The 26562-nt window shown below is 41.3% G+C and overlaps 1 protein-coding gene across 1 annotated transcript; it reads left to right on the top strand.

Moving 5' to 3' along the window:
- Positions 1–155: 155 nt before the first annotated feature.
- LOC128430097 (glycogen phosphorylase, muscle form) lies at positions 156–19199 on the top strand. The gene is made up of 20 exons (XM_053416055.1): positions 156–514; positions 4551–4652; positions 6467–6545; positions 6640–6743; positions 7631–7762; positions 8458–8569; positions 8678–8760; positions 10456–10599; positions 11201–11293; positions 11878–12024; positions 12551–12714; positions 12956–13070; positions 14362–14463; positions 14878–15025; positions 15118–15176; positions 15453–15594; positions 15856–16063; positions 16429–16563; positions 17080–17146; positions 17809–19199. The coding sequence occupies exons 1-20, from the start codon at positions 272–274 to the stop codon at positions 17956–17958; spliced, it is 2529 nt and encodes an 842-aa protein (XP_053272030.1). The 5' UTR covers positions 156–271; the 3' UTR covers positions 17959–19199.
- Positions 19200–26562: the final 7363 nt, after the last annotated feature.

Raw genomic sequence — 26562 nt, 5'->3', positions numbered from 1 at the left:
TTATTGTTCTGCTGTTTACAATATAAATAGTGACACCTGTGACGCATTTGTTCATTGTTTCGAGGTTTGCTGGCTGACGCAACTTTTATTTTGAAAGGGTGCGTCGGATATGGTTGTTGCGCCTTGACAGCGCGACCGTGACATATAAAGTGGGCTGGTCCACTCCTGCTGTCTGTGCTCGGCGGAGGAAGAGAGACGCAGCAACGGGAGAACACTCGACCTACGGACCGGTGACATTCAACGGAACCAGCGAACACGGAAGAGCGAAACCATGGCTAAGCCGCTGACGGACCAGGACAGGAGGAAGCAGATATCGGTGCGGGGACTGGCCGGCGTGGAGAACGTCACGGACCTGAAGGCGAATTTCAACCGACACCTCCACTTCACGCTGGTTAAGGACCGGAACGTGGCCACCAAGCGGGACTACTATTTCGCCCTGGCCAACACGGTGCGGGACCACCTAGTGGGCCGCTGGATCCGCACGCAGCAGCACTACTATGAGAAGGACCCCAAAGTAAGAGGCGGGCTGATGCCGCAGCCCTGCACGTACACACATCTGAGAGGGGGGGCGGGAGGGGATGCTCGGATCCGTGCTGCAGTATCACAAGAGATGTGCGCGCGTGTGCATGTGTGTTCCTACCCACTTTTCATATCCATAAATAGACCGTGTTCAGCTGCTCTGTGTGCGAGACAGTTTGAGTGAGCGCTCGGCTCAACAGGGAGTCCCATCCTCCCGGTGTCCGAGCTGACGTTACGTAATACATCTGCATCCGCTTCCATCACCGGGCTTTGATCTGGTGCACACGCACACGCTTGTACTTCGATGTTGAAGTGAGGACACTCATTAGCATAATGCATTCCCCGGCCCTTTGTCCAAACCTTAACCATCCAACTGAAATGTCGAACCTAATTCTAAACCTAACCCTGAAATCAAGTGTTAACCATCAGACAGTCCATTGAAAAAGTGAGGACCAGTCAAAATGTCCTCACTCTGTATGGTCTATGCTTTACATGGTCCTCACAAAGATGTAAGTACCGGCACACCCACACACCTGTCTCTCTAATTGTGAGGACACTCATTGGCATAATGCATTCCCTAGCCCCTTGCCCTAACTGTAACCTTCACAACTTAACCCTAACCTAAACCTTATACTAATCCTAACCCTAAAACCAATTCTCGACCCTCACACAGCCCCCTTGAATTTGTGAGACCAAAATGTCCTCACAAAGTTGGCAATGCACCAAAACGGTCCCTCATTACTACAGAGAGACTTGTACACACACACACACACACACTCACTGAGGGTACTCTTAACTGGCACTGCAGCATGGAATCCGGAGTCTCAACTGGTTGGGGAAATGTGGATTACGTAACTGCGAGTCGTGCCCCCTCCCAACCCCACCACCACATCACAAAATGGCCACACACTGTTACTGAGGCAGGTCAAGCTGTGGACTCGGTGTAGAACCGCCCATATGGTGACTGTGTAGGACATAGCATATGATTTGCATTCATTGTCATACTCCTCCAACTGTAAAGTTTGTGCACTGTTTGTGGGGCCCTATGAACATGCACAACATAGATTTGAGGTTAAAAAACACACACCAGTGTTTGCAATAAGCTTTTTATACAGTTATGTACCTGTAGATGAACTGATGTCGCCGACACAGTCTGATCCTATCGTGCACTGACCCTGTGTCACCTGAGGAACGGTTGCTCTTCTGTGTTCTAATACACGCTCATCATGAACAGTTTCTCACCCAATCCCCTGATGTCCGGTCCTAGCCCAAAATGTAGAAGTCACTTTACTCGATGATCTATTTCAACAGCCAGTTGAACGTCTTTGTGACTGGAGCTGTTGCATTCAGAGCCCTCACGATGACCTTCTTTCAAAGTAATTTCAATCTCCTCCACTTACCACCTTGATACAGAATCCGAATAAACTGGGCCTGCTCAGCATTTAAAAAATGTCGTACCTGCCAGAGGATGATGAGATGCAAAAATTCTTCATTTAATCTGTCTGTATTTTTTCTCTCTCCATTTATTCAGGTTTTCTTTAAATGCATATATGTCAATGTCAAATAGCCCAGACAAATACATTTTCAGTATAGTTGTAATACATATTAAGTCCAGAGCAATGCATTTAAACTGGTCTAATTTGTTAAACGAGTTTTCAAACTACTTTAAAGTATTTTTCACTTAGATGGGTTATGTAGATGGCTAAGCCAAATATTTGTAAGAATACATATATTTTCCTACAATTTATTCTAAGTTAAACCTTTGGCAAGTATCTTTTAGAGTGTATACACTGGCTAACCATTTTTTATTTTGTGGTTTTGTATTTACAATGATAAAAGTAATTTTCAATAATTTAATCATAGAAATATACATTTAAAGGTGGAAAATATTGACACAAATTAAATATCAAGAAAAATGCTGAATAATAATTTTCAGATACAGACATGTGTTTTAGTCAAAAGTCACTATTTACCTTTTTTTGAGGAAAACAAACTTGTATTGATTAAAAGTAGTACATTTATCACAAGTAATTGTATAAATGTTTCCTAGAAGTTTAATACATTTGCAAAGAGCCCTGCAATGGGCCCCCCTGCCAGTCAGGAACAGGAGGCCGATGCTGTATGATAAATTAGTCATGGCCAGTGTGTAAGTCTGCACTTGGCTCTGCACAGTCTGCTGCATCGTGTGAAGGTGATTGAGGTTGATTGTCAGCCTTGAGCTTCACTGGTAATGCCACTGGAAACTCTGCTGGCTTCATTAACACCACATCAGCTTGTGCTGCCAGGGCGCAGTTCAGCTCCATTGATCTTTATATGTGCATTTGAAAGTTATTAAAAGTTCCAATTGCGGCTTCCTTTGGGGTATAAATGTTTAATGTCTTGTGAATGAGGTTTCACAAGACATTAAACATGTATCCATTGGATGGAATGGTGCAGCCATAAAAAGTATTGAGTCAAGGTTTTTGAATGTGTACCCCAGCACAAACAATAGATGACAACCTGATTACAGAAGGTGACACAGAAAGATAATTTAAACACGAAACCCCTATTTAGAGGATAATTGTACATTCCTCTCATTACTGTGCAAAAGTACAATTTAACACCATAAACCCTACAATGAATATGTCCCACTGGCATGTTCGGTGTGTGTATTTAAAACCCGGTACTCTTCACTCCTCTGTGCCATAGAGCTCAAGTGTTGTCAAAACACTGGGACATTTTTCTTCATTCACACACACACACACACTTTAGTCAATTCTCACTGCAGCACCAAATGTGTATAAATCCGCCACTAAAAATAGTCCCTATACTATTAAAGCCTTCCCTCCCTGTCTAAGTGGATGTTTTTGAGTTGGTTTGACAGTCAACTTCAGTAGTAAAAGTGCAGAGAAATCCGAACAGTTTGAGAAAATATTTGTGTATGTCACCGTTGGAGGTCAAATGAGTCATAGTGGCAGTCACTTATAACTAAGTGCTCTTAGTGAACGTAAGCTGCCTGACACCTTATCATATCATTTTATCATAATCATCTTACCATTGTCATATGTATATACTGTGTGGATGATCAGAAGCTTGGTAATAACACTGCACAAGTAATCTGCTGTTTAAATCGATCAGGAGAGACTTCAGTTGACAGAGGAACAAAATCTGAAATGTGCACAGCAAAAAGAGACGTGTGGTGTGATTTATCAATAAGCCCCATCGTGATGTCATTATGATTGAGGCTGTGCATGGTCCCCGTGACCCAGACACTGTTGGTAGTGTGATGTGATGAAGAGTCGGCTGGATATGAAGACTGAATGAGGTGCAGGAGGGTCACAGTGAGTCAAGGAAATGGCAGCTGACAGCAGAAAAGTAGACTGATTAGAAGTTTAACAACAACATGATTGGTAGATGGAGATCGTGAAGAAGTGAGTCATTAAGACAGTCTTCCTGATTGAAGCTTAATATACATAGTTTCCTGTTCCATGCATTACCTTTGTTTGATTGTCAGTAGGATTTCACAAAAACCTCTCAAGAGATTGGCCCTAAACTTCGTGGAGGGATGGGACCCTTTCTCTGACTGTGTTTAATGAGAAAGAAATCATTTAGGTTATTGTACAACTTTTTTTTTTCCTTTATATTTCTACTATGAGAACCTGACAATCACGTGAAGGGTTGTTCGGCCTTGGCGGAGGTGTGTGCACGATTGAGTGCCCTTCTCAAATTGAGTGTGGTCAGGAGGCTACTGTGCTCCCGTGGTTTGATTGGCCTCTGTGTGAAGTGTAGAGATATTGTAGTTGCTCGGCTGTCTCTGAGAGCAGCAGCTGTTGTCGAGCAGAGATAATGTCGCAGGGCCATTAAGGGAACTAAAAGGAGCACGTGTGTGATATTCTTAGTGTCCTGCTGAGAGTGTGTGGTGAGTTTTATTGCTCTGTTTGGTTTTAAAAAAAAACAATGGAGGGTATTTGTCTGTTTTTGGACATGTAATGATAAAAAACCTGAAAGTATATCTGTATGAAATGCTTCTCTCCTTTTTTTTCTTTTTGTAGCGTGTCTACTACCTGTCCCTGGAGTTCTACATGGGCCGGACTCTGCAGAACACCATGGTGAACCTGGCTTTGGAGAATGCCTGTGATGAGGCTACATACCAGGTGAGGCAAAGGATTTTGGAGGGAAACTGATATATGAATGCTGGGCTTCTCCCAGAGGAATCTAAAAAAATATTTGCAAATTGAACGCTGCACAATAAAAACATCATTCAAAACTCTATTTTAAAGATGTACGGAATGCAGCACACGCTGCACGTTGAATTTCAACCCTGCACTGTGCATTTCTCCATCACATGAACAGATAATTCCCAGCATCCTGCACACTACAGCAGGGCTATTGAGGCCTGCTGTAGTGTAGTGTAGTGTGCCGGACTCAGGTAAGTTTTGATGATATTACTGGGGGAAATATATTAGCATGCTGATTGAGGATTGTTCATCTGTTCATCTAGCCTATTTCTATTCATTTATCCATCAATTGTAAATATTTTTGAAGACGATTCCAATTGTTTGGCCAATTATTTATATCTCTGGCATTGCATTAGTGTTTTTTTACAAGCTTTTTTTCTCATCTTATTCTACAGAACACTTCGCGTGCACTATCTCATGTGTGGAGACATTTCACCCCAGCCAATGTAGAAGGAAAGGCTGTGTACATTTGCAAATACTGTGCAAAGACCTATGTTGAGAATGACACAAAGATCCAGAAGCATATAGTCAAGTGCCCAAAGTTTCCTCAGGGCTCAAATCAGCCTATGACAAAACAAAATGTTTATATTTATGTCTGTATATGACAAGGTAAATACAGTTAGTATAAATTAGCCACATAATTTCCAGTTTTTTTCCGTTAATTCCCATATATTACCATGGAAAGTTTCCCACTTTGAATAGTCCCGGAATTTGTACCATCCAGCACCTGTTCTACCAGTTAGTGAAGAATGACATGTCAGCTCTAGTGTAGACTTGTAGTCGAATGATTTAAATGATAATTTCTCCACAGTGACTGGAGAGGGTAGGGCTGAACGGAAGGGGCTAGAATGGAACTGGGCCACAGTTGGTGTAGAAAAACATTGAATGGGTGCTCTGGTGAATTAGTGTAGCACTTAAGTAAATTGAGGAGTTTACATGTTCTCTCCTCTGAGTGGTGGAAATTTACTTTACTTTAGAAAAAAGAACAGAAGTATTGGCATCAAAATACTGTATATGTTAACTACCCAAAGTAAAGTAATGACAACGGAGTAATGCATATTGCTAAGCAGGTTAATTTATAATAATGCAGCTTAATGTATCTATTGATTTATCTTTTGTATAGTACTGTAATATTTACATTCAGCAAAGTAACTAGTAACTTTTTCTCAAGTACAGTGCTATAGTAAATGTACTTAGTTACTATGTTTCTTTGAAGCTCCATGACTTGGTTTATCATGCGGACGTGACCGCACAGTACATTAGTCTGAGCTCAAGTTAAGGTGACCCTGACGATATCATCGTGATTTATTTTCAGAGTTATAAGTTCTGCTGTCTCACAGAAGACGTTCCACAACAGTCTCCACAGGCTGAGTAACAGACGGACCTCCCTTCTGTAAAAGCAATGTCCTATGTCCTTTTAATGGCCAGGAATCGATTCTCTTGAGCGTTTACACACAAGACACAACAGACACATCAACACAAACACCAAAAAGGTTTCTTCAGAAACCCGGTTATGACATCCCAGATTTTACTATACATCCCGGTTTTAGCCTCTGGCTGGAGCATTGAGAAAAGACTTTGCCTGATATCTTCTTCAGTTAAAGGTCAAAAGGTTGAGCTGCGTCACACCTCTCTGCTAAAGAGGAAAGGAATGATGAATATATATATATATATAGCTGGACCCCAGAGGAAGCTGCAGTATTCATGCCAGTTTCTCTTGTGTTCTCCAGCTGGGCCTGGACATGGAGGAGCTGCAGGACATTGAGGAAGATGCCGGTCTAGGCAACGGTGGACTGGGGCGTCTGGCTGGTGAGCTTGTGCTGTCTGCTGATTGGCTGCTGACAGACAGTGATGTTTAGTGCAGTGGACAGTCTTGTCTAAACCCCTCCTCTCCTGTCTCTAGCTTGTTTCCTGGACTCCATGGCCTCTTTGGGTCTGGCCGCGTACGGATATGGCATCCGCTACGAGTTTGGCATCTTCAATCAGAAAATGGTCAACGGCTGGCAGGTATGTTGGCCTGCTGGTGCGTCTTGGATGCACTACAAATATATTTTCTAGTTTTCTGACCGATACATATTGATATTCTTTTTTTTTTACTATTTCAAAATTGTATATCATAGTAAAGTAGAGCTGACACTCTTGTCACTGTCTCTTACTCAGACACATTGACATTGGACACATCTGTATAGTCAAAAGGACATTATATATTTTTGGCATATAGAGCAAGGAAGTGAGATATAATCCCAGGAGGGCACAGGAGACACATTTACATACACAATAAGATAACTACTTCATACAATTTGGTCATAGCTTTACCACTGACACACTACTGACATTCATTCCCTTTTTGGCACCAGCTACACTTCCACCATGCTGCTAGCTCCCGTCGAGTTGTTGTTCAAATACATCAGACATTAATTACAAACTATGATGGAGTCATGAGATATGCACAGCCATCTGTTGGTTTGTGAATGTAGTGTGGATTAATGGTATTGTTATTTATTTAATTAGTTTATTTTATTAGAAGACTGAGTGTAAATGTCATCGAATGTCACTATTAATATTACTATACAAATCTTAAATGAACTGACCTGATTCTCAACTATGGAGGTCAAATAAAATGTTTTAATGGGAGTCAAACAGACACAGTGTGTTTCAGCTCAGGGATCAACTCAAAATGAGGTATATTTAAAAAGAATTACAGCCAATTTAAATTTTTTAGAATAATTTAGATTTTTTTTTTATTCATTGTCTTTCTATCTCCCCCAAATACTGGTATTTCAAATTGCAATTTTTTTTAAATCCATGTAAATATGGTGAATGCGAACATCAGGAAGAATCAGCAGCATGTCTCAGAGCACAAGCAGTGATGACCCAGTGGTATGTTCCCACAGGTGGAAGAAGCTGACGACTGGCTGCGTTATGGTAACCCCTGGGAGAAGGCTCGCCCTGAGTACATGCGCCCAGTCCACTACTATGGAAGAGTGGAACACACAGATGAAGGAGTGAAGTGGGTCGACACACAGGTGAGTTGGAGTGGACATAAATCTGACATAAGTCACGGGACCATTACTTTAGTTGTGGGAACATTTTGGTCCGATTAATTAATACAAACAACAATTTTACTTATTATGATCATATGATGATTTCCGGGAAACTGAATTTGTTATGCTTGCTGTGAACACTATGAAAACTTGCTTTTCTCATGCAACTTCTAAATATGAGCAATAAGGTCCTATATGACATTTTTTTCGTGTGAAAGTTTCTTTTTGGGACATTTATCATTTTTGAACGATAGTGTCATCCGGTGTTTTGGCCTTTTAATCACATCACACTCTTCTAAGGTGAACCCACCTCAGGCTGATCAGACCTGAGTGTGTGTCTCTAATATCGTGTGGCCCAGCTGGGGTCTTTCCTCCTGATCCAGAGCCATTGGTTGCATTGTTCTGCAGCCTCTGATGTTTCTTATTCATTCTGATTCCTAGCTCTTTGAGCAACCTGATGGTGGATGTTGCAATAAAACCCCTGCAGCCAACCACCACTGGAGCGAATATTGTCTTCCTGCTACGTTGCTCTCCTCTCAGATAACATCTCTGTGTACCGCAGCCTCTTCGTCTCATGCGCTTTATAAAAAGCATAAAGGAGTGGTTAAAGAATTTGTGAAGTTGATCTCACAATGAATAATGTAATGTAATCCATGTGTTCTTTGTTTTGAACTCAGGTTGTCCTGGCTCTTCCCTATGACACCCCAGTGCCCGGCTACAGGAACAACATTGTCAACACCATGAGACTGTGGTCTGCTAAGGCCCCCTGTGACTTCAACCTCAAAGACTGTGAGTGTTTTCATTCTAAATACAAATCTACGGAATCTTATCCAATAAGACACAAATAAGAAAGTGAAGAGTCTGAGCTGAGTTGCTCAAACTGCTGTTATCCCACAGTTAATGTTGGTGGTTACATCCAAGCTGTGCTGGATCGAAACCTGGCAGAGAACATCTCCAGGGTTCTCTACCCCAACGACAACGTGAGTGGATTGACCAAACATCAACTCCTCTGTTGTCTGCACTGTAACTTTGTAGTTTTTGTATTCTTCACAGTCTCCATGTTAATTGCATCGTGGCACTGTCTGACAGTCGAGCTGTAAACAAACCAACTGATCGAAAACATCTTTGTTGTGTCGGTCAAAATGAGCGTGTGAGAAATGTTGTTAAAGAGCTACAATACAAACTAATACAGAAAGTAGAGTAGATGAAAGTCTGTATGCTGTGATGGGTTTTAACAACTCTCAGTTTGAGTAATACTGTGGTACTATGCTTTCATTACTCCTCCAAATAAGTTTGGCTAAGATTGAGTTACTAAAGCAAAATCTGCATTTAAATATTTTTACAGAAAGATAATAGAAGTTAAACTAGAGGATTTTGGTAGATTAGAATTTGCAAATAATCTCAGACGGTTAGAGATGGTGAAATTGCACCCATCAAAAAAGATGGTTTCCATAGAATAAATAAAAGGGTCCAAGGAGCTACTATGGTCAGAGCAAAAGTCAAGTCTGTGGATGAGTTCAAATTGCTATTTCTAATGTAAAGTGGTCACTTATGATGAACCCACAAGAAACACTCATTAAGTCTGCAGCAGTCACCAAAGTCTATGATTTTCATAAAATGAAATTGAATATTCTTCATTATTGTTCACTTTTTATATATAATCTTTAATGATTTACTGGTGGTGTTATTTTATTCATATATAACATGTCGGCTGTTTCAGAGGTCTTTTAAACAATGGACACAATCTTCAGACCCACGTTCACAACTTTTCAAAATAAAAGCTCTGTAATTTAGCTCAATGTATTGCATAACAGCAACAAAATGAATTGCCGAACAGGATGTGATTCTATGAATGTTGTTGCCTTGATGGAGGCCATCATCCCCTGCACCCGTGACTGTCTGTATCCAGCCCAATATGGGGAAAGATTTGATTTTAGATTTTGACATGTGGTTTGACCCATTTGCTGACCACTGCTGTAGTTTATCTGAGGATGTAGAAGAAGACATGTTTAACTTGGTCCACACCGACTGAAGGCACACTGCCCCGCCCCCACTCACTGCTACAGAGCACTGGTCATCTGTTTATTCAAAGTTTGTTAATAAACATATCACGTGTCCAATCTAACCAAAGTTGGCACTAGACTTCAGAAGGCCACTCAAACTGCACATGCCAAGTGAGAAGCCGGATAGATTAACTGTTCATGAGATATGCAATCTACAGACAGACAGATGTTTGTGGAATTAGTTGGTAGATGTTGTACAAAGGATTGTAGCAGGTTTTTGTTTTCAGCTGAAAAGCTCTGATGAACCCACAGTACACAACGGTACACAGCCTGCTCAGCACAAAGCAGCAGAAAGGCAAAGTCAGCCACCCGTAAATGAACACAGAGCAGCATTTAGCAGCTAAAGAACAATTTTCTTCCAGAGCTGATTTATCATTTGGACACAAACATGACTCTCGATAGCCAGAAATGATGCTTGACACTTGAGATACACTTCCTAGGTTTCTGTCAAGTGTGGCCTCAAACAATTAAGGTTTTACTCATCTATTACCTGCAGTTCCTTCATCGGTTCCTAAAAAAAAACATTAAAATGTGCAGCCATTTTGTTAGTTCAAGCATTCTAAAAATGTCATGGTGGATCTATGAGTGTTCTTTATTGTCTTTGTTCTTCAGTTCTTTGAGGGGAAGGAGTTGCGTCTAAAGCAGGAGTACTTTGTTGTAGCTGCGACTCTTCAGGACATCATCCGTCGATTCAAAGCCTCCAAGTTTGGCTCCACAGAGTTTGTGCGCTTGGACCTTTCTACTCTGCCAGAAAAGGTAAGAGATACATCACACCATCAGGTCATTTGAATCATCCAAGCATTTTATTTGCTACAAATCACAGTTTATGGGCTGTTCTGCCAAATTGGTTGTTGTAACTCTAAGTCTTTTGATTTGGTTTAATGGCTCAATTTAATTACACACACATAACTCTTTAAAATGTGTATGGGTCAGTCTCAGACAACTTAATCAACTTTTCTAGATATGAGATGTTTGCATTTTACCCATGTGTAACTGAGCCATTTGATAACTAGCTATCAGATAAGTTCATGTTTGGTTCAGTGAAGCCGGATTACAACCACATAACCTTGGTAGGGTGAATTATAACTATTAAGATAAAAGTATCTGCCAGATTTTAAAAAGTGAAGGTAGAGTGTCATCGATCCCTGGCTCCTCCAGCTGACGTGTCCTTGAGCAAGACACACTCACACACTAATGTGCCATCATGAGTGATAGAGAAGTGCTATATTTAGAAGTGCTGTAGAAATGCATGTGTGAATGTGACCTTCAACATGAAGCACTTGAGTGGTTGTTAAAACTAGAAAGTGCTTTATAAGTGCAGTACATTTACCATCTACTGTGTGACTCTGGTCTCCAGGTGGCCATCCAGCTGAATGACACTCACCCTGCTTTGGCCATCCCTGAACTTATGAGGATCCTGGTGGATGTTGAGAAACTCACTTGGGAGCAGGTATGGTGCAGGCCTCGTTTTTCTTAAAATGTACTGCTCGTCAAAAAATGGCTGCAAAATCAGGAAAGCATCAGCGGTGACAAGGGAGCAGTATGCTGGGGAGAAAGTAGGTAGGGTACAACATACTTTTGTGGTGCAGGACTCGAACCTGCATTATAAAACTACCTCTTGTATTTTAACTGGGTTGTTCTGATGAGTTGTGCTGCAATTGCAATCTCTTTGCATCCCTCAAGGTTGCATTAACGGTGACTCAGCAGGATGTAGACTGTAGCAGAATGACACATGTCAGTCAAAGTTAAGTCTGCCACAGTAGGTGAGCAGCTGAACTTGCTCATGCAGGAATCCTATTTTCCCAAATATGTATATGTATGATGCGCAATTGTTTACAAGCTAATATTTTAGTAGAGACCATTCTCTCATTTTCTCAGGCAAAATAATTTTATTAATTGTATTTGCCAAAAAGATATAGTACGAAATACCACGATTTATTCGGCTGTCTTTTACAGCTTTTGCCATTTGTAGTGAGTCTGTGTGATATTGTCAGGTTTGTCTAACCCACGTGTCTGTGGCCTCTCTTTCTGCAGGCCTGGGACATTGTGGTTCGTACCTGTGCCTACACCAACCACACCGTCCTGCCTGAAGCTTTGGAGCGTTGGCCAGTTGACCTCTTCCATAACCTCCTGCCTCGACACCTGGAGATAGTCTATGAGATCAACAGGAGACACCTGGAGGTTTGCAAGTTTCTGTACTTAGTTTTATGCAGATATCTGGTACTTAGCTCCCCATCTAATGGCAATATACCAGATCCACAAACAAAAATGCAAAGTTTTTTTTCCTGAATCACTTGACCAGATATACATCAAATATATAGTGTCAACATAAGAGAAAAGCATGTATGTTGCACCTACACTGTCCTGCTCAGGCCAAATGACTTCTCAAATGGTATTTACAGGTTAAATGCCTGTTGACCCAGAGTTTAATCTTCTTTCTTCTTCTGCAGTTTCCTGAACCATCACAGTGCCATCAATCGCTGATCTCCACAAACTTCTAATATTATCAAGAAATCTGAAATTTTATTCTGAGTGTGCTACATTTAGTGTGAAATATCTTTTTTATTAGGAGGCCCTCATGTGAAACTGCAGAAGCTAACCTGAAACTGAATCAATTTATAACCCTCATTTTTGGTTTGTCTCCAGTTTGTCCTCATCTTTGGACAAAACCATTACCATAAAACTACTGTATTTTTTCTTCACCCAGCGCATAGCTAAGGTTTACCCTGATGATCAGGACCGCATGCGCCGGATGTCGCTGATCGAGGAAGGGGATGTCAAGAAAATCAACATGGCTCATCTGTGCATTGTGGGATCTCATGCTGTCAATGGAGTGGCTCGTATCCACTCTGAAATCATCAAAAGCACTGTGTAAGAGCACATGATCTATTTTCTTCTGTATTTCTTTTTTGCAATCTAGATATTTCGTCAGACGTTGGTAAGTGTTGAGTCATCAAGATTTTAGTCCAGCTAAGTTTTATGAGTCTTAAGCTTGAAGCATGTTAACATTTAAAACACCACTAATATTTCATGTTGTTAGGTCTTCCTGTGCTATCGCTTTAGACATGAGCTCCTAAACTTGTCTGAGACTGTGGCTCCTCTCCAACACCAGGTTCAAGGATTTCTATGAACTCGACCCTGAGAAGTTTCAGAACAAGACCAACGGCATCACACCCAGGCGCTGGCTGGTCATGTGCAACCCTGGCCTGGCTGAGGTCATCGCTGAGGTGCGTTGGTTTTTTGTCATGCAGACTGAAGTAGAGAGGTCTGAGATAAGAGGAGCTATTTTGATATTAGAGTCCTGGAAATAATCATTGTGTTGGGTGACTGGCACTTGGATCATGTCGAAAGCTTGGATGGGTATCAAACTGGTGCACACAGTATAAAAGATAACTCCAGCCCCTTTCACAATTCTATGAAACGCCTCATGGAGGTATATTTTCCTCGATCAGTAAATTCTATGACTCTTTGCCATCTCTGCCACAAATTCATCTCCATTGAAATGCAACATTGAACATTGTTCAGTCAGTGTTTAGTTAGAAGAGAAATATATTAACGAACCTAACCAAACGCCTCCATTCTGTTTCGAGGGACGTTCGTTGCACCCAATACGACACCAGAAGAAAAAAACAAATGACTCATCTACTGGCAATGGGAAAATAGTCAATTCTGGTTTTAGTGGGTTAACATTATCAGTATATATTTATACATGCCGATTTGATGCAAAATCTGAACAGAACTCAAGGGCATAAAGCCAGTGTACATGAACATTTAAGTAGCAGTCAACTTTAACCCCCAAAGAGCATTTTGATAAAAAACATCCAGTCAGAGTGTAAAGATGCCCATGTCAATATTTTAAGATTAATAAAAGACAAAATAACTGTAATGGGAAACTTGTTTCAGTGTGGCCACTGTGTAAACAGGCATCGTAAGGTATAGTAAGGTCAGGACCTTAACAAATTATAGAGAAACCCAACAGTTCCCACAGCGAACAAGCCCTTTGGCGTCTGTGGAGAGGAAAAAAATCCCTCTGAAATGTAGGACACCTCTAGCAGAGCCAAACCCAAGGTGGGCGGCCATATGCCACAACTGGTTGGGGTGAGCAGTAGAGTAGTAGAAATGGGGCCAAGCTAATGCTTTCCAAGGTAGCTATCTGGCCAGAAAATGTTGTGTCAAAGTACAATGACTTCAGTTTTGTCCGAATTTAGAAGTAAAAAGTTCCAGGCCTCTGTCTCTAAGACATTCCTGAAGTTTAACTACTGTGATAACTAATTATTAATCTATGTAACGATAATAATTGTATGTGGTGATTTCTGATCATATTGGTGAAAGGAAGCATATATAAAGTAAAAAGTGTGGGTCAAAGGATAGAACCTTGTGGAACTTCACTACTAGATTTAGTGTGAATGGAGGAGTCATTGTTAACATTAACAAATTGAAATCTATCTGATGAGTCTGATTTAAACTTTTGCACATGCATTGGAGTTGCAGCTTCACCGACATGTTTTTTTCCTCCAGAGGATTGGGGATGACTACATCCGCGATCTGGACCAGCTGAAGAACCTTCTCGACTTCGTAGATGATGACGCCTTCATTCGAGATGTTGCCAAAGTCAAGCAAGTGAGGACTTTTAAAGCATAAAGATTATTTAGTGTGTGTTTATTGTGAGTCTTATTCCTCCACACCTGTAATAGCCATGGCTAGAGACATGTTTTCCGTCTGTCCTATTCTTTTGAAGGTTATATCTCAGGAACGCCTCGAGGGAATTTTATAACATTGGGCACTTGTTACTAAAAGATATTGGTAGACAAGAACACATGCTTGGCCATAAGTCAAGAATTTAATAACCAATTATGATAAAATACACTTTAGACCTTACAATTCAATTCCTTAAAAGTTTTCACATCACTTGCAAGTCTGGGCAGATCTTGATGTAAACTATTACTTGACTGGTTGGCGGTGGACAACCATGAAGCGCTAATTTTACTTCTGACCGTCTCTAATCACATTGCTCTGCTTGACCTCAACTTTAAGGAGAACAAGATGAAGTTTGCCGCCTACCTTGAAGAGCAGTACAAGGTGAAAATCAACCCCAACTCCATGTTTGATGTCCATGTGAAAAGGATTCATGAATATAAAAGACAGTTGCTCAACTGCCTCCACATCATTACAATGTACAACCGTGAGTGTTTCTTCTTTTCCCTACCACCTTTCAGAAATCATATACAGGTCCATAGTAAAAATTCAGGTCAACACTTTTGTTTTCTTTAAAAGGCATCAAGAAGGAGCCTTCTAAGTCATGGACCCCCAGGACAATCATGATTGGAGGCAAGGTGGGCAGAATTCTAAGTTGTTTGGAAATATGAGCTACATGCCAATGTAAAACTAATGTTTTTTCTTATCCATCTTTGGTTTAAGGGGAAAAAAAATTAAGCTGAGAGCAGGAGTCATATTGCGGTAAACCTATGTACAGCGGCCCCGTCTCTGTCAACAGTTCAGAAAATACAATCTCCAACGCCTCTTAAGTTCACTGATGCTAACTTGTCTTATTTGTTTAAGCTTAACATAAACAGAAGTGTGACATAGGTGATGTTCCTGTATGTTTCCAGGCAGCTCCAGGTTACCACACTGCCAAGATGATCATCAAGCTGATCACATCAATTGGAGACATTGTCAACAATGACCCAGTGGTGGGAGATCGCCTCAAGGTCATCTTCCTGGAGAACTATCGGGTCACTCTGGCTGAGAAAGGTAATGAATACTGTTGAACTTTGGACAAATGGTGAAAAAAGAGTCGACTGAAACTTCATGCCTAGACATACAAAAAGGACACATATTCCAAACTCAACAGGAAGTCTGCCATTTTGGATTAAGTGGTAATTTTTGTTGATTCATTGTACTTTAACAAACTCTTCCTAGAGGATTGATCAGATCGACTTCAAATTTTCTCAACGCGATGTGCCTGCATGCTGTAACTGTCATCAATCAGGATCTTTCCAACTCTCTGTGCAGTCATCCCTGCAGCCGACCTTTCAGAGCAGATATCCACAGCAGGCACCGAGGCCTCTGGCACCGGGAACATGAAGTTCATGCTGAACGGTGCCCTCACCATCGGCACCATGGATGGGGCCAACGTGGAGATGGCAGAGGAGGCTGGAGAGGAGAACCTCTTCATCTTTGGCATGAGGGTGGAGGATGTTGATGCTATGGACAAGAAGGGGTGAGTCTCATGAGTGTTGATTGGTTTGGATACAAATCACATTCGGAAATGATATGGGTGAGAGATGGCAGGAACAAGAAGTGACAAGATAATGATTAATAGGATGTATTACCAGCTTAGTACTAGAATTTGCTAACATTCGCTACCATCAGCCACCATTAGAAACTGGTCATACTAGTCATGCCACTGGTAAGGTAAGGCTATGACAGAACATCTGAGTTATGTATGTGCTGCATTGATTGTGAGTTTAACTTTTCAGTGTTAAATTGTGTTCAGGACAAAGAAATACAGTGGGATGTTATTTTATTTCTGTCCTAGAAACATAATACCTAACCCAGTTTTTTACAAATATCTTTTGTATCCAGTTATGACGCCATGTCGTACTACAACCGTATCCCAGAACTGAAGCAGGCGATGGACCAGATTTCAGGAGGCTTCTTCAGCCCCGGGCAGCCTGGCCTCTTCAAAGACCTCGTCAATATGCTGATGAACCATGACAGGTTAGAACTCGCTGACGCTGACGCTGAGGAATCAGCACTTTGTCTATGCTGACATAATCTCCACAGTCACGCGGTGTCATCCGTGTATGGCTGTCATCCAACTGTCACTGCGACTGGTTTCACCACTCAAAGACTATGACTGCAGGGATTATATGATGTAAACTTGTGCGTCTTCTAAATCATATTGTCTTGCTTACTTCGTCATTTAACCTTATTTTCCCTCAACTGCATCGTCATTATTGTATTACTTCTACTTCTCAGTTAAACATATTGTCTGAGGCAAAGACTAGCAGCAATGCTGCAAGCTGCTTCCTCTTCTTTTTCTTCTTCTATTGTTAAATGCCCTCTCAACTTCATGCAGTCGGAACTATCCCCAAAATGTATTTTTTGTTCTGGACGGAAACCACCTCTTTTTATCGGACCAAACTTTGTTTAGTGTCACACAAAATGCTACGATACAATATGAAGTAATTTATCATAAGACTGCATCATCTTAACTGTGTGTCTATTCTACAGGTTCAAGGTGTTTGCAGACTATGAAGACTACATCAAATGCCAGGAGAAAGTTGGTGCACTCTACAAGGTCAGTGAGTTATCAAGAGGAAAGCAGTAAATCTATCATCAAAATTAATCTGCTCAGGTTGTGCAGTCAGACTCAGAGCTACAGCCGTTGAAGTCGCTCTACACACATATTTTATGTAGAATTCGGTCAAATTTCTATTTAATGTTTTATTGATATATTATCTAATAGATGTACATTAATATACTACCCAGAATATACCTTGTAGTTCTATGCTACACAGTAATGCACTCTGCAATTTTCTACTTTAAGTGTCACTATGCTATTTCATTATTGTACTTTTTCATACTAGGTCAAAGTTTGCAGATACTATAGCCCTTATACTGCTGTTAAATACTATACTAGATGGTCTGTATTTATAAAGAACTTTTTTAGTCTTGATGACCTAATGACTCAAAGCACTTGACAGTACAGTTATAATTCACACACGCACATTCATGCAGTGTGTCTATGTGCAGCACTTTCTTTATCACACGTCACTAACACATGGTCAGCACAGTCATCAGGGGCAATTTGGTGTTCAGTATCTTGCCCAAGGACAGTTCAGCATGTAGGATGGGGGATCCTCTACTACACTACAGTACACTATACTATACTACACTATACTATGCTATACTCGATGAAGTCTCATCTTGCTTTTCAATGTGACTCCCCTGTTGTAACAGAACCCCAAAGAGTGGACCAAGATGGTGATCCACAACATTGCTGGCAGTGGCAAATTCTCCAGTGATCGCACCATCTCCCAGTATGCCAGGGAGATCTGGGGCATGGAGCCCAGCCTGGAGAAGATCGCAGCTCCTGACGATCCTCGCTAAACCACCTCATCTGCCTCCTCCAACCAACCGTAGCCTGCCCCGTGGTCCAGCCAGGAGAGACAACCCTGTAGCTTGCTAACTGTGTACCCTGGCATTATTTTATTACATTACTGATCATCGTACACGCGCTAATACTTCCACTTCATCTTATAGTAATATGTACTAATATGGCCTCACTCAAAATATGTATTTTTTCCCCTGTGTGCACCAGCATTGCATATTCTCACTGTTGGGTGAAAACCCTGTTTCTCCCCATTGGCATTTCAGCAGCAAAGAAACAGCCTGGTTTTCACTTTGGAATCCTGGGGTTCTTCGGCAGGAGTGAAACCATTAAAGAGATGATTCTGTATTTTGTCAAAGTCCAATGGTCCCTCCATTCTCCAAAATGTCTTTGCCAGTGATGTTTGTAAATTAAAGTTCCAAACACCGATCAGGAGTGGAATCAAAATGTGTACACAGTGCTGTACTGTATCTGGGACTGTGTCTTTAACCAGACTTGTACTTCCATACTTTGGTTTTCACACTACAGTGATATTCAAACCCCAGTTCTAACTACATTCCCCCCCCTTGCTTCAGGGCCCTTGTGGCTACCAAAACCCAGCAAAAATGTCAGTAAACCTCAGAACTGTTTTTGTTCCAAAACAACCGGTGTCTTCCATGAAAGTGAGAAAAGGACACACAGTGGCTAATGTGCACCAGAGCCTCAAAGCAGCATTCTGACTGGATGGTGTTGGAAGAAAGCCACTTCTCCATATTGCCAGCAAAATAATGTTCACATTAATATTTCATATTAAAAGACTCCAACTGCTCTGTTAGTGTGTTTTGGTGTTTGCTGAATGTATCCATCTGTGTGTGTGTGTGTGTGTGTGTATAATCAGTAATGGTCAGGGGAGCCCTGTTTACTTGTGATCTCCTCAGCATGTCTGTGTCTCCTTCTGCTGTACTCTGATCCTAAAAGTGCCCTGTGTTAGAATGATGAAGCCTTCAGGGCCTAATACATGATGGAATCTGAGAGATGTGAGTATTCTGTAGTGTTTCTGTGTGTGTACCATTTGACGAGTCTATGACACTGTTGATATCAGCCTTATTGATGTACTGTAACAGCATCCTGTCCTGCTTCAGCTGCTCTGTATGACTGACTACTGTGGTGCCGCAGAAAACTGTCCTCGACACTTAACCCAACATTTTCTCTGTCAGCCTGTGCTTTTCTTTTTTTGTCAATAAATGACAAATTACATCAACTGGTCATACGTCTCACTTCACTTTAACACCTCTGTAGCAATGCACACAAATGATTAGATCAGGTTTTCTGGAGCATCTCTGGTCCAGAAAAAAACAAGATCAGAGAAGACTTGGACAAAGTGATCTGTATAATGTTATGTCAGAATTTATACAGATAAGCACTTGCAGGGCACTACCTTTGTTTGTGCAGTTAAGCTAATCAGTCGGTGAGATCTAGATTCATTTCAAAGAAATTATTTTCTCATCAAGACCTGACTTCTTCCCCGGGGCCCCTATGCATTATAGTCTGCAGATCCAGGGCTGCGACTGCAGCCACATCGCAGATTTTGATGGTGGATCGCGTATAAGAGACTGGATAGTAATGGCTGAAGCTGATGATAATGGGTGATACTGTATCAAGTTGGCATCTGATAGTGGTGGTGGACCATGATCGAGGTGGCAGCTGACCATGGACCATGATTGCAACAAGACTGCTTGATATACAACATTTCTACTTAGCTACTTTACCATTCATGATAATAATCCATCAATTCATTTACCTACCATTATGCTACAAAGTATTTATTCTAATCAATGCTACAAACACCTGTAGTAGAAAAATTAACTAAGCATGGTTTACATTCGGATAGTAAGCGTTTGAAGCCTTGTCAAGAGACTTTTATGACTTGTATTTACATACGATGGGTACGGAAAGTATTCAGACCCCTTTAAATTGTTCACTCTTTGTTTCATTGCAGCCATTTGCTAAAATCAAAAAAGTTCATTTTATTTGTCATTAATGTACACTCAGCAGCCCATCTTGTCAGAAAAATACAGAAATGTAGAAATTTTTGTTTTTATTTATTAAAAAAGAAAAAACTGAAATATCACATGGTCATAAGTATTCAGACCCTTTGCTGTGACACTCATATTTACAGTGCCTTGCATAAGTATTCACCCCCTTTGGACTTTTCTACATTTTGTCATGGTATAACCACAGATTAAAATTTATTTCATCGTGAGTTTATGTAATGGACCAACACAAAATAGTGCATCATTTGGAAGTGGGGGGAAATATTACATGGATTTCACAATTATTTACAAATAAAAATCTGAAAAGTGTTGAGTGCATATGTATTCACCCCCTTTACTGTGAAACCCCTAACAAAGATCTGGTGCGACCAATTGCATTCACAAGTCACATTTGCAAGTCACATAATTAGTAAATAGGGTCCACCTGTCTGCAATTTAATCTCAGTATAAATACACCTGTTCTGTGACGGACTCAGAGTTTGTTGGAGATCATTACTGAACAAACAGCATCATGAAGACCAAGGAGCTCACCAAACAGGTCAGGGATAAAGTTGTGGAGAAATATGAAGCAGGGTTAGGTTATAAAAAAATATCCAGAGCTTTGAACATCTCTCTGAGCACCATAAAATCCATCATAAGAAAATGGAAAGAATATGGCACAACCGCAAACCTACCAAGAGGAGGCCGTCCACCCAAACTGAAGAGTCGGACAAGGAGAAAATTAATCAGAGAAGCAACCAGGAGGCCCATGGTTACTCTGGAGGAGTTGCAGAGATCCACAGCTGAGGTGGGAGAATCTGTCCACAGGACAACTATTAGTCGTCTACTCCACAAATCTGGCCTTTATGGAAGAGTGGCAAGAAGAAAGCCATTGTTGCAAGGGATCCATAAAAAATCCCGTTTGGAGTTTGCCAGAAGCCATGTGGGAGACACAGCAAACATGTGGAAGAAGGTGCTCTGGTCAGATGAGACCAAAATTGAACTTTTTGGCCTCAATGCAAAACGCTATGTGTGGCGAAAACCCAACACTGCCCATCACCCTGAGCACACCATCCCAACAGTGAAACATAGTGGTGGTAGCATCATGCTGTGGGGATGCTTCTCTTCAGCAGGTACAGGGAAACTGGTCAGAATAGAGGGAAAGCTGGATGGAGCCAAATACAGGGAAATCCTTGAAGAAAATCTGATGCAGTCTGCAAAAGACTTGAGACTGGGGCGGAGGTTCATCTTCCAGCAGGACAATGACCCTAAACATACAGCCAGAGCTACAAAGGAATGGTTTGGATTAAAGAATGTTAATGTCTTAAAATGGCCCAGTCAAAGCCCAGACCTCAATCCAATAGAGAATCTATGGCAAGACTTGAAGATTGCGGTTCACAGACGGTCTCCATCCAATCTGACTGAGCTTCATCTTTTTTGCCAAGAAGAATGGACAAACCTTTCCATCTCTAGATGTGCAAAGCTGGTAGAGACATACCCCAAAAGACTTGCAGGTGTAATTGCAGCGAAAGGGGGTTCTACCAAGTATTGACACAGGGGGGTGAATACTTATGCACCCAACAGATGTCAACTTTTTTGTTCTCATTATTGTTTGTGTCACAATAAAATTTATTTTGCACCTCCAAAGTACTATGCATGTTTTGTTGATCAAACGGGAAAAAGTTTATTTAAGTCTATTTGAATTCCAGTTAGTAACAGTACATAATTGGAAAAAGTCCAAGGGGGGTGAATACTTATGCAAGGCACTGTAAGTCACATTCTGTCCATTGCTTCTGATCCTCCTTGAGATGGTTCTACTCCTTCATTGGAGTCCAGCTTTGTTTTATTAAACTGATTGGACTTGTAAGGAAAGGCACACCCCTGTCTATATAAGACCTTACAGCGCATGTCAGAGCAAATGAGAATCATGAGGTCGAAGGAACTGCCCAAGGAGCTCAGAGACAGAATTGTGGCAAGGCACAGATCTGGCCAAGGTTACAAAATAATTTCTGCAGCACTCAAGGTTCCTAAGAGCACAGAGGCCTCCATAATCCTATTGACATACACCAAACACCAAACACATAACACATACACATATTGACATACACCAAACACATAATACATACTCATATTGATACACCACATATATTCCTTAAACCATGCACAGTCAACACTTTATATCACACATCCCAGCTCTCTGTTTCAATTCACACACACACAAAGTAGAACACCAACAGCAGATAATGAGTAGACCTTGGCCTACAATCTCTCCCCCAGACAGCACACTAACGCAGCTGCACTGATACAGCAACATTATCACCTCTGGCAACCACGACAACGGATTGCACGTACGACATCTTCATCACGCGTCATTCCAAGAGGATGAGGCACTGTCCCGTCTAGATGCAGCGGCCTCCATCTAGTTTTGACCAATCCAAGACGAACCCCAATCACGCCCAATATATCAATATATAATCTATGTGCGCACTCTGTTTAAGCGTCTTTCTTCCTGTGCAGCCTCCTGCGTAGAACTAGAGACCCATGCATGTTCAATTGCTGGACACCGCGTTTTCCTGACCTGTGACCTCTGAATAAACTTGCTTAACTTCAACTTGAGAACGACGACTCCTCTCCTTTGATTTCCACCCGCAACAATCCTTAAATGGAAGAACTTTGGGACGACCAGAACTCTTCCTAGACCTGGCCCGCCAGCCAAACTGAGCAATCGTAAGAGAAGAGCCTTGTTGAGAGAGGTAAAGAAGAACCCAAAGATCACTGTGGCTGAGCTCCAGAGATGCAGTAGGGAGATGGGAGAAAGTTCCACAAAGTCAACTATCACTGCAGCCCTCCACCAGTCAGGGCTTTATGGCAGAGTGGCCCGACGGAAGCCTCTCCTCAGTACAAGACATATGAAAGATGAGACCAAGATTGAACTTTTTGGCGTTAATTCTAAGCGGTATCTGTGGAGAAAACCAGGCACTGCTCATCACCTGCCCAATACAATCCCAACAGTGAAACATGGTGGTGGCAGCATCATGCTATGGGGCTGTTTTTCAGCTGCAGGGACAGGACGACTGGTTGCAATTGAAGGAAAGATGAATGCGGCCAAGTACAGAGATATCCTGGAAGAAAACCTCTTCCAGAGTGCTCTGGACCTCAGACTGGGCCGAAGGTTCACCTTCCAACAAGACAATGACCCTAAGCACACAGCTACAATTACAAAGGAGTGGCTTCGGAACAACTATGTGACCATTCTTGACTGGCCCAGCCAGAGCCCTGACCTAAACCCAATTGAGCATCTCTGGAGAGACCTGAAAATGGCTGTCCACCAACGTTCACCATCCAACCTAACGGAACTGGAGAGGATCTGCAAGGAAGAATGGCAGAGGATCCCCAAATTCAGGTGTGGAAAAACTTGTTGCATCATTCCCAAGAAGACTCATGGCTGTACTAGCTCAAAAGGGTGCTTCTACTCAATACTGAGCAAAGGGTCTGAATACTTATGACCATGTGATATTTCAGTTTTTCTTTTTTAATAAATTTGCAAAATTTCTAGATTTCAGTTTTTTTCTGTCAAGATAGGGTAATGGGAAATAAAATGACATTTTTTAATTTTAGCAAGTGGTTGCAATGAAACAAAGTGATAAATGTAAAGGGGTCTGAATACTTTCCGTACCCACTGTACACCAAATTGTTTATGACTTGAGCTGTTTTATGGTCGGAGCTGTTTATGATATGAATACAATGAGACCTTTTGCGACTTAATTACCCATCAAAGGAAGGAGTGAATATCTTCCTATCACCTTTAGGAAACACATGTGAATCAGCTCTTCCCCCACCTATGGAACCAGTCTGAATTGGTCCAGAAGGACAGCCCTCAAGTGTTCCTATAAAAGATCTGTGCTTTTGACTGTTCTGCATTATCACTCTGAGATGCTTGTGACTCCCTGTGTTGATCCTTTCTGCAGAAAGCCCTTTATTAAATATACGTAGATAACTTTGTTGTTTCCAGCCTCTTGAATTTCCAGATTTCCGTCACACACCCTTGTCTTTCAGATGTTCTCTGTTACACGTGGCATCTATTGCACTTTTCTCCGTCCCTCACATGTTGCTCTCTGAGGTTTCTACGTTCTTTTTATCCTGTTATTAGGTTTTTTTAGTTGTTTTTTCCTTAATGCTGTTGAGGATTAAGGCCAGAAGATGTCACACCTTGTTAAAGCCCTATGAAACAAATTGTGATTTGCGAATATGGGCTATACAAATAAATTTGACTGAACATGATTAAGAAATCATAAAACCTGGTACATTTAGAGATATGATAACGAACAAAATGGATTTAACTGTTGAGTTAAAGGGGTTTCTCCGCGCCCACATCAGGGACACAAACAGTACAGAGCTTTTCCAACGGTTAAGTGATGCGAAGCAGCAAGACAAAGAGAGGCCACACCACTTTTTTTACAAAATGATGGGTTTGAAGCAACGTGTTATTTTTGAGTCTCAACAGCCTGATGCATAGTTAAGCTATGACAAAACCTGGTACAGGGTACCTTTCTGCACACACTTTACCATGGGATAAATTAGAAAAATAGCCAATCACTCAGTCTACTAGAGAGGAGGCAGAAAGACCAAAACACCTGGGCATAGTAGCACAACCTCGATCAGCTTGACATTAGTGGCTCAAGCAAGCTAACGTTGACACTGTGTAACCGTGCTGCTATTAGATAACTGACTGCACAATCTCAAAGGAAAGCAATGTATGGTCTCATGTGCTGTCATTGGAGTCCCTCTTGAAAAGATGCTCGACTCAGGGGCACAAGTGACTATGGCAGAGAGAGAGAGAGAGCATGTATAGATAAAGCACTCCCCAATGTCCGCATCCAGCCACTCGAATCCGTCCTTCCCGAGCAGCCTTTGGAGATCTCTGCAGCTAAGGGCACAGACTTTCCTCTTGATGGCTGTGTAGACGTTGAACTTCAGGTCTGTAGTGAGAATTATGGACACGTCAAAATACAAGTGCCATTGTTAATCGGCAGGAACAGCCTGAACTTTCCTCTGTTAGGCCAGGATTTCTTTAAAGGGGACATATTATGCCCATTTTACCACAAGTTTATATGGTTCCTTGGGGTCTTAATGAAATGTATATAACATATTTTGGTCAAATACCACAAGGATCATTTAAAACAGCCCCCTTTTTCCCCTGTCTAAAACAGCCCTCCTCAGATTGACCTATTTTGAGTGCAGTTTATGGTCTTACCCCTAGGGGTCAGCAGAGTCAAATAGAAAGCTGCAAGAGATCCTAAAGTGTTGAACTTAATCAGTGTAAATATCTTGGATTTGTGGGATGAATGTGAGTCTAATTCTTTAGTAATTATTCAGAAACAATTACAAAAACTGTGGTTATTTGTTTTCCCTTTGCAAACCTGTGAGTGAGAAATCAAAGGATTTCTTTATAAAGTGTAAATAACAGTTTTAATGATGAGGGTCAGACTCTTCTACGGGATGCAATGTTTAAGATAAAATGTCTAATACTGGACCAGATGCTGAGTCCGGACTTCTTTCCAACACGTATACTTTGCTATTACTGGAGTCTCAATAGTTGGTCAAAAGAATTCACTGGAGATGGTCAGAGTTCAATGAATTAGATTTTATTCTTTTACAAGATGTAAACCTGAGCTGGTTCCAGGACCCAACTGAAGACTGAGCTTCAAACCCTCTGCTTATATGCGCATCCTCGTCTCTGCTGTTGCCCGTTCAACCAATCAGGAGTCGAATCTCTCCACCATTTGATTCGGGCGATGTCTATCTGCATTTTTTTAATGATTACATTTCCACACACTTAATATAGGTTAAAAAAACAATCATTACAGTAAGGGCGCATACATGATTACATTTCTTTATGCTGGATATATGGTGCTGTCTGGTGGAAGCGTACAGTTGCAACCAGAAATCTGTTTTACATGGGCTTGACCTGTTCTGTGGGTCTTTGTCATTCCCTTAGTATAAGACATAATCAGCTGTAACATTATTAACCTGCCTAGCAACTAATTACATTTTCCTTCCGATGGACACTCTCCCTGTATCTGATGTTAATTAGACATTCTTTCCAGGCTGCATAAAGTTCCTGATGCTCTTTCTACACAGATGCACAGTTTAAGCATATAAGCACACAAAGGCTAGTTTTTCTACAACATCATTCATTGGTATGGTCTAACTGCGTACAGTGATAGTGGTGTGTTTACGTGCAGACATGAAACATTAGCGCATGCAATAAAAGTTAAAGTCAAATTTTTAAAGTTCAGTTTTTTTTTTCTTGTCAGAACCTTTTTCCTCCTTGTGGAAAACTTTCCCATCAGCCTGTTCTTTCCACTTCAAGGTGACGCCACTCAGTCCTTTCTCCTTCAATCTGTCCTGGAGCTGAAAAACAGAAATAGCAGCTATTTTAAATACTTTCAACAGATTCCTTTGCTCTCTAAGAAAAAGAGTTATGTGTTTTTAGTCAATTAATTCTATTTAGATAGCGTATATATCACAATATACATCATCTCAAGGAACTTTACATCGAAAGTTCAGACTTTAAAATGTATAGAGAAA

This window comes from Pleuronectes platessa, chromosome 23 (assembly GCF_947347685.1).
Source record: "Pleuronectes platessa chromosome 23, fPlePla1.1, whole genome shotgun sequence".
Classification (NCBI taxonomy): domain Eukaryota; kingdom Metazoa; phylum Chordata; class Actinopteri; order Pleuronectiformes; family Pleuronectidae; genus Pleuronectes; species Pleuronectes platessa.
The sequence above is the reverse complement of the archived record's forward strand: the minus strand, read 5'-3'. Positions and strand labels throughout refer to the sequence as shown.

Coding starts and splice junctions, on each gene's coding strand:
- LOC128430097 (XM_053416055.1), top strand. CDS start 272: ATGGCTAAGCCGCTGACGGACCAGGACAGGAGGAAGCAGATATCGGTG. Junction 4,653..6,466: donor GTGATGAGGCTACATACCAG/GTGAGGCAAAGG, acceptor TGTGTTCTCCAG/CTGGGCCTGGACATGGAGGA. Junction 10,600..11,200: donor TTTCTACTCTGCCAGAAAAG/GTAAGAGATACA, acceptor TCTGGTCTCCAG/GTGGCCATCCAGCTGAATGA.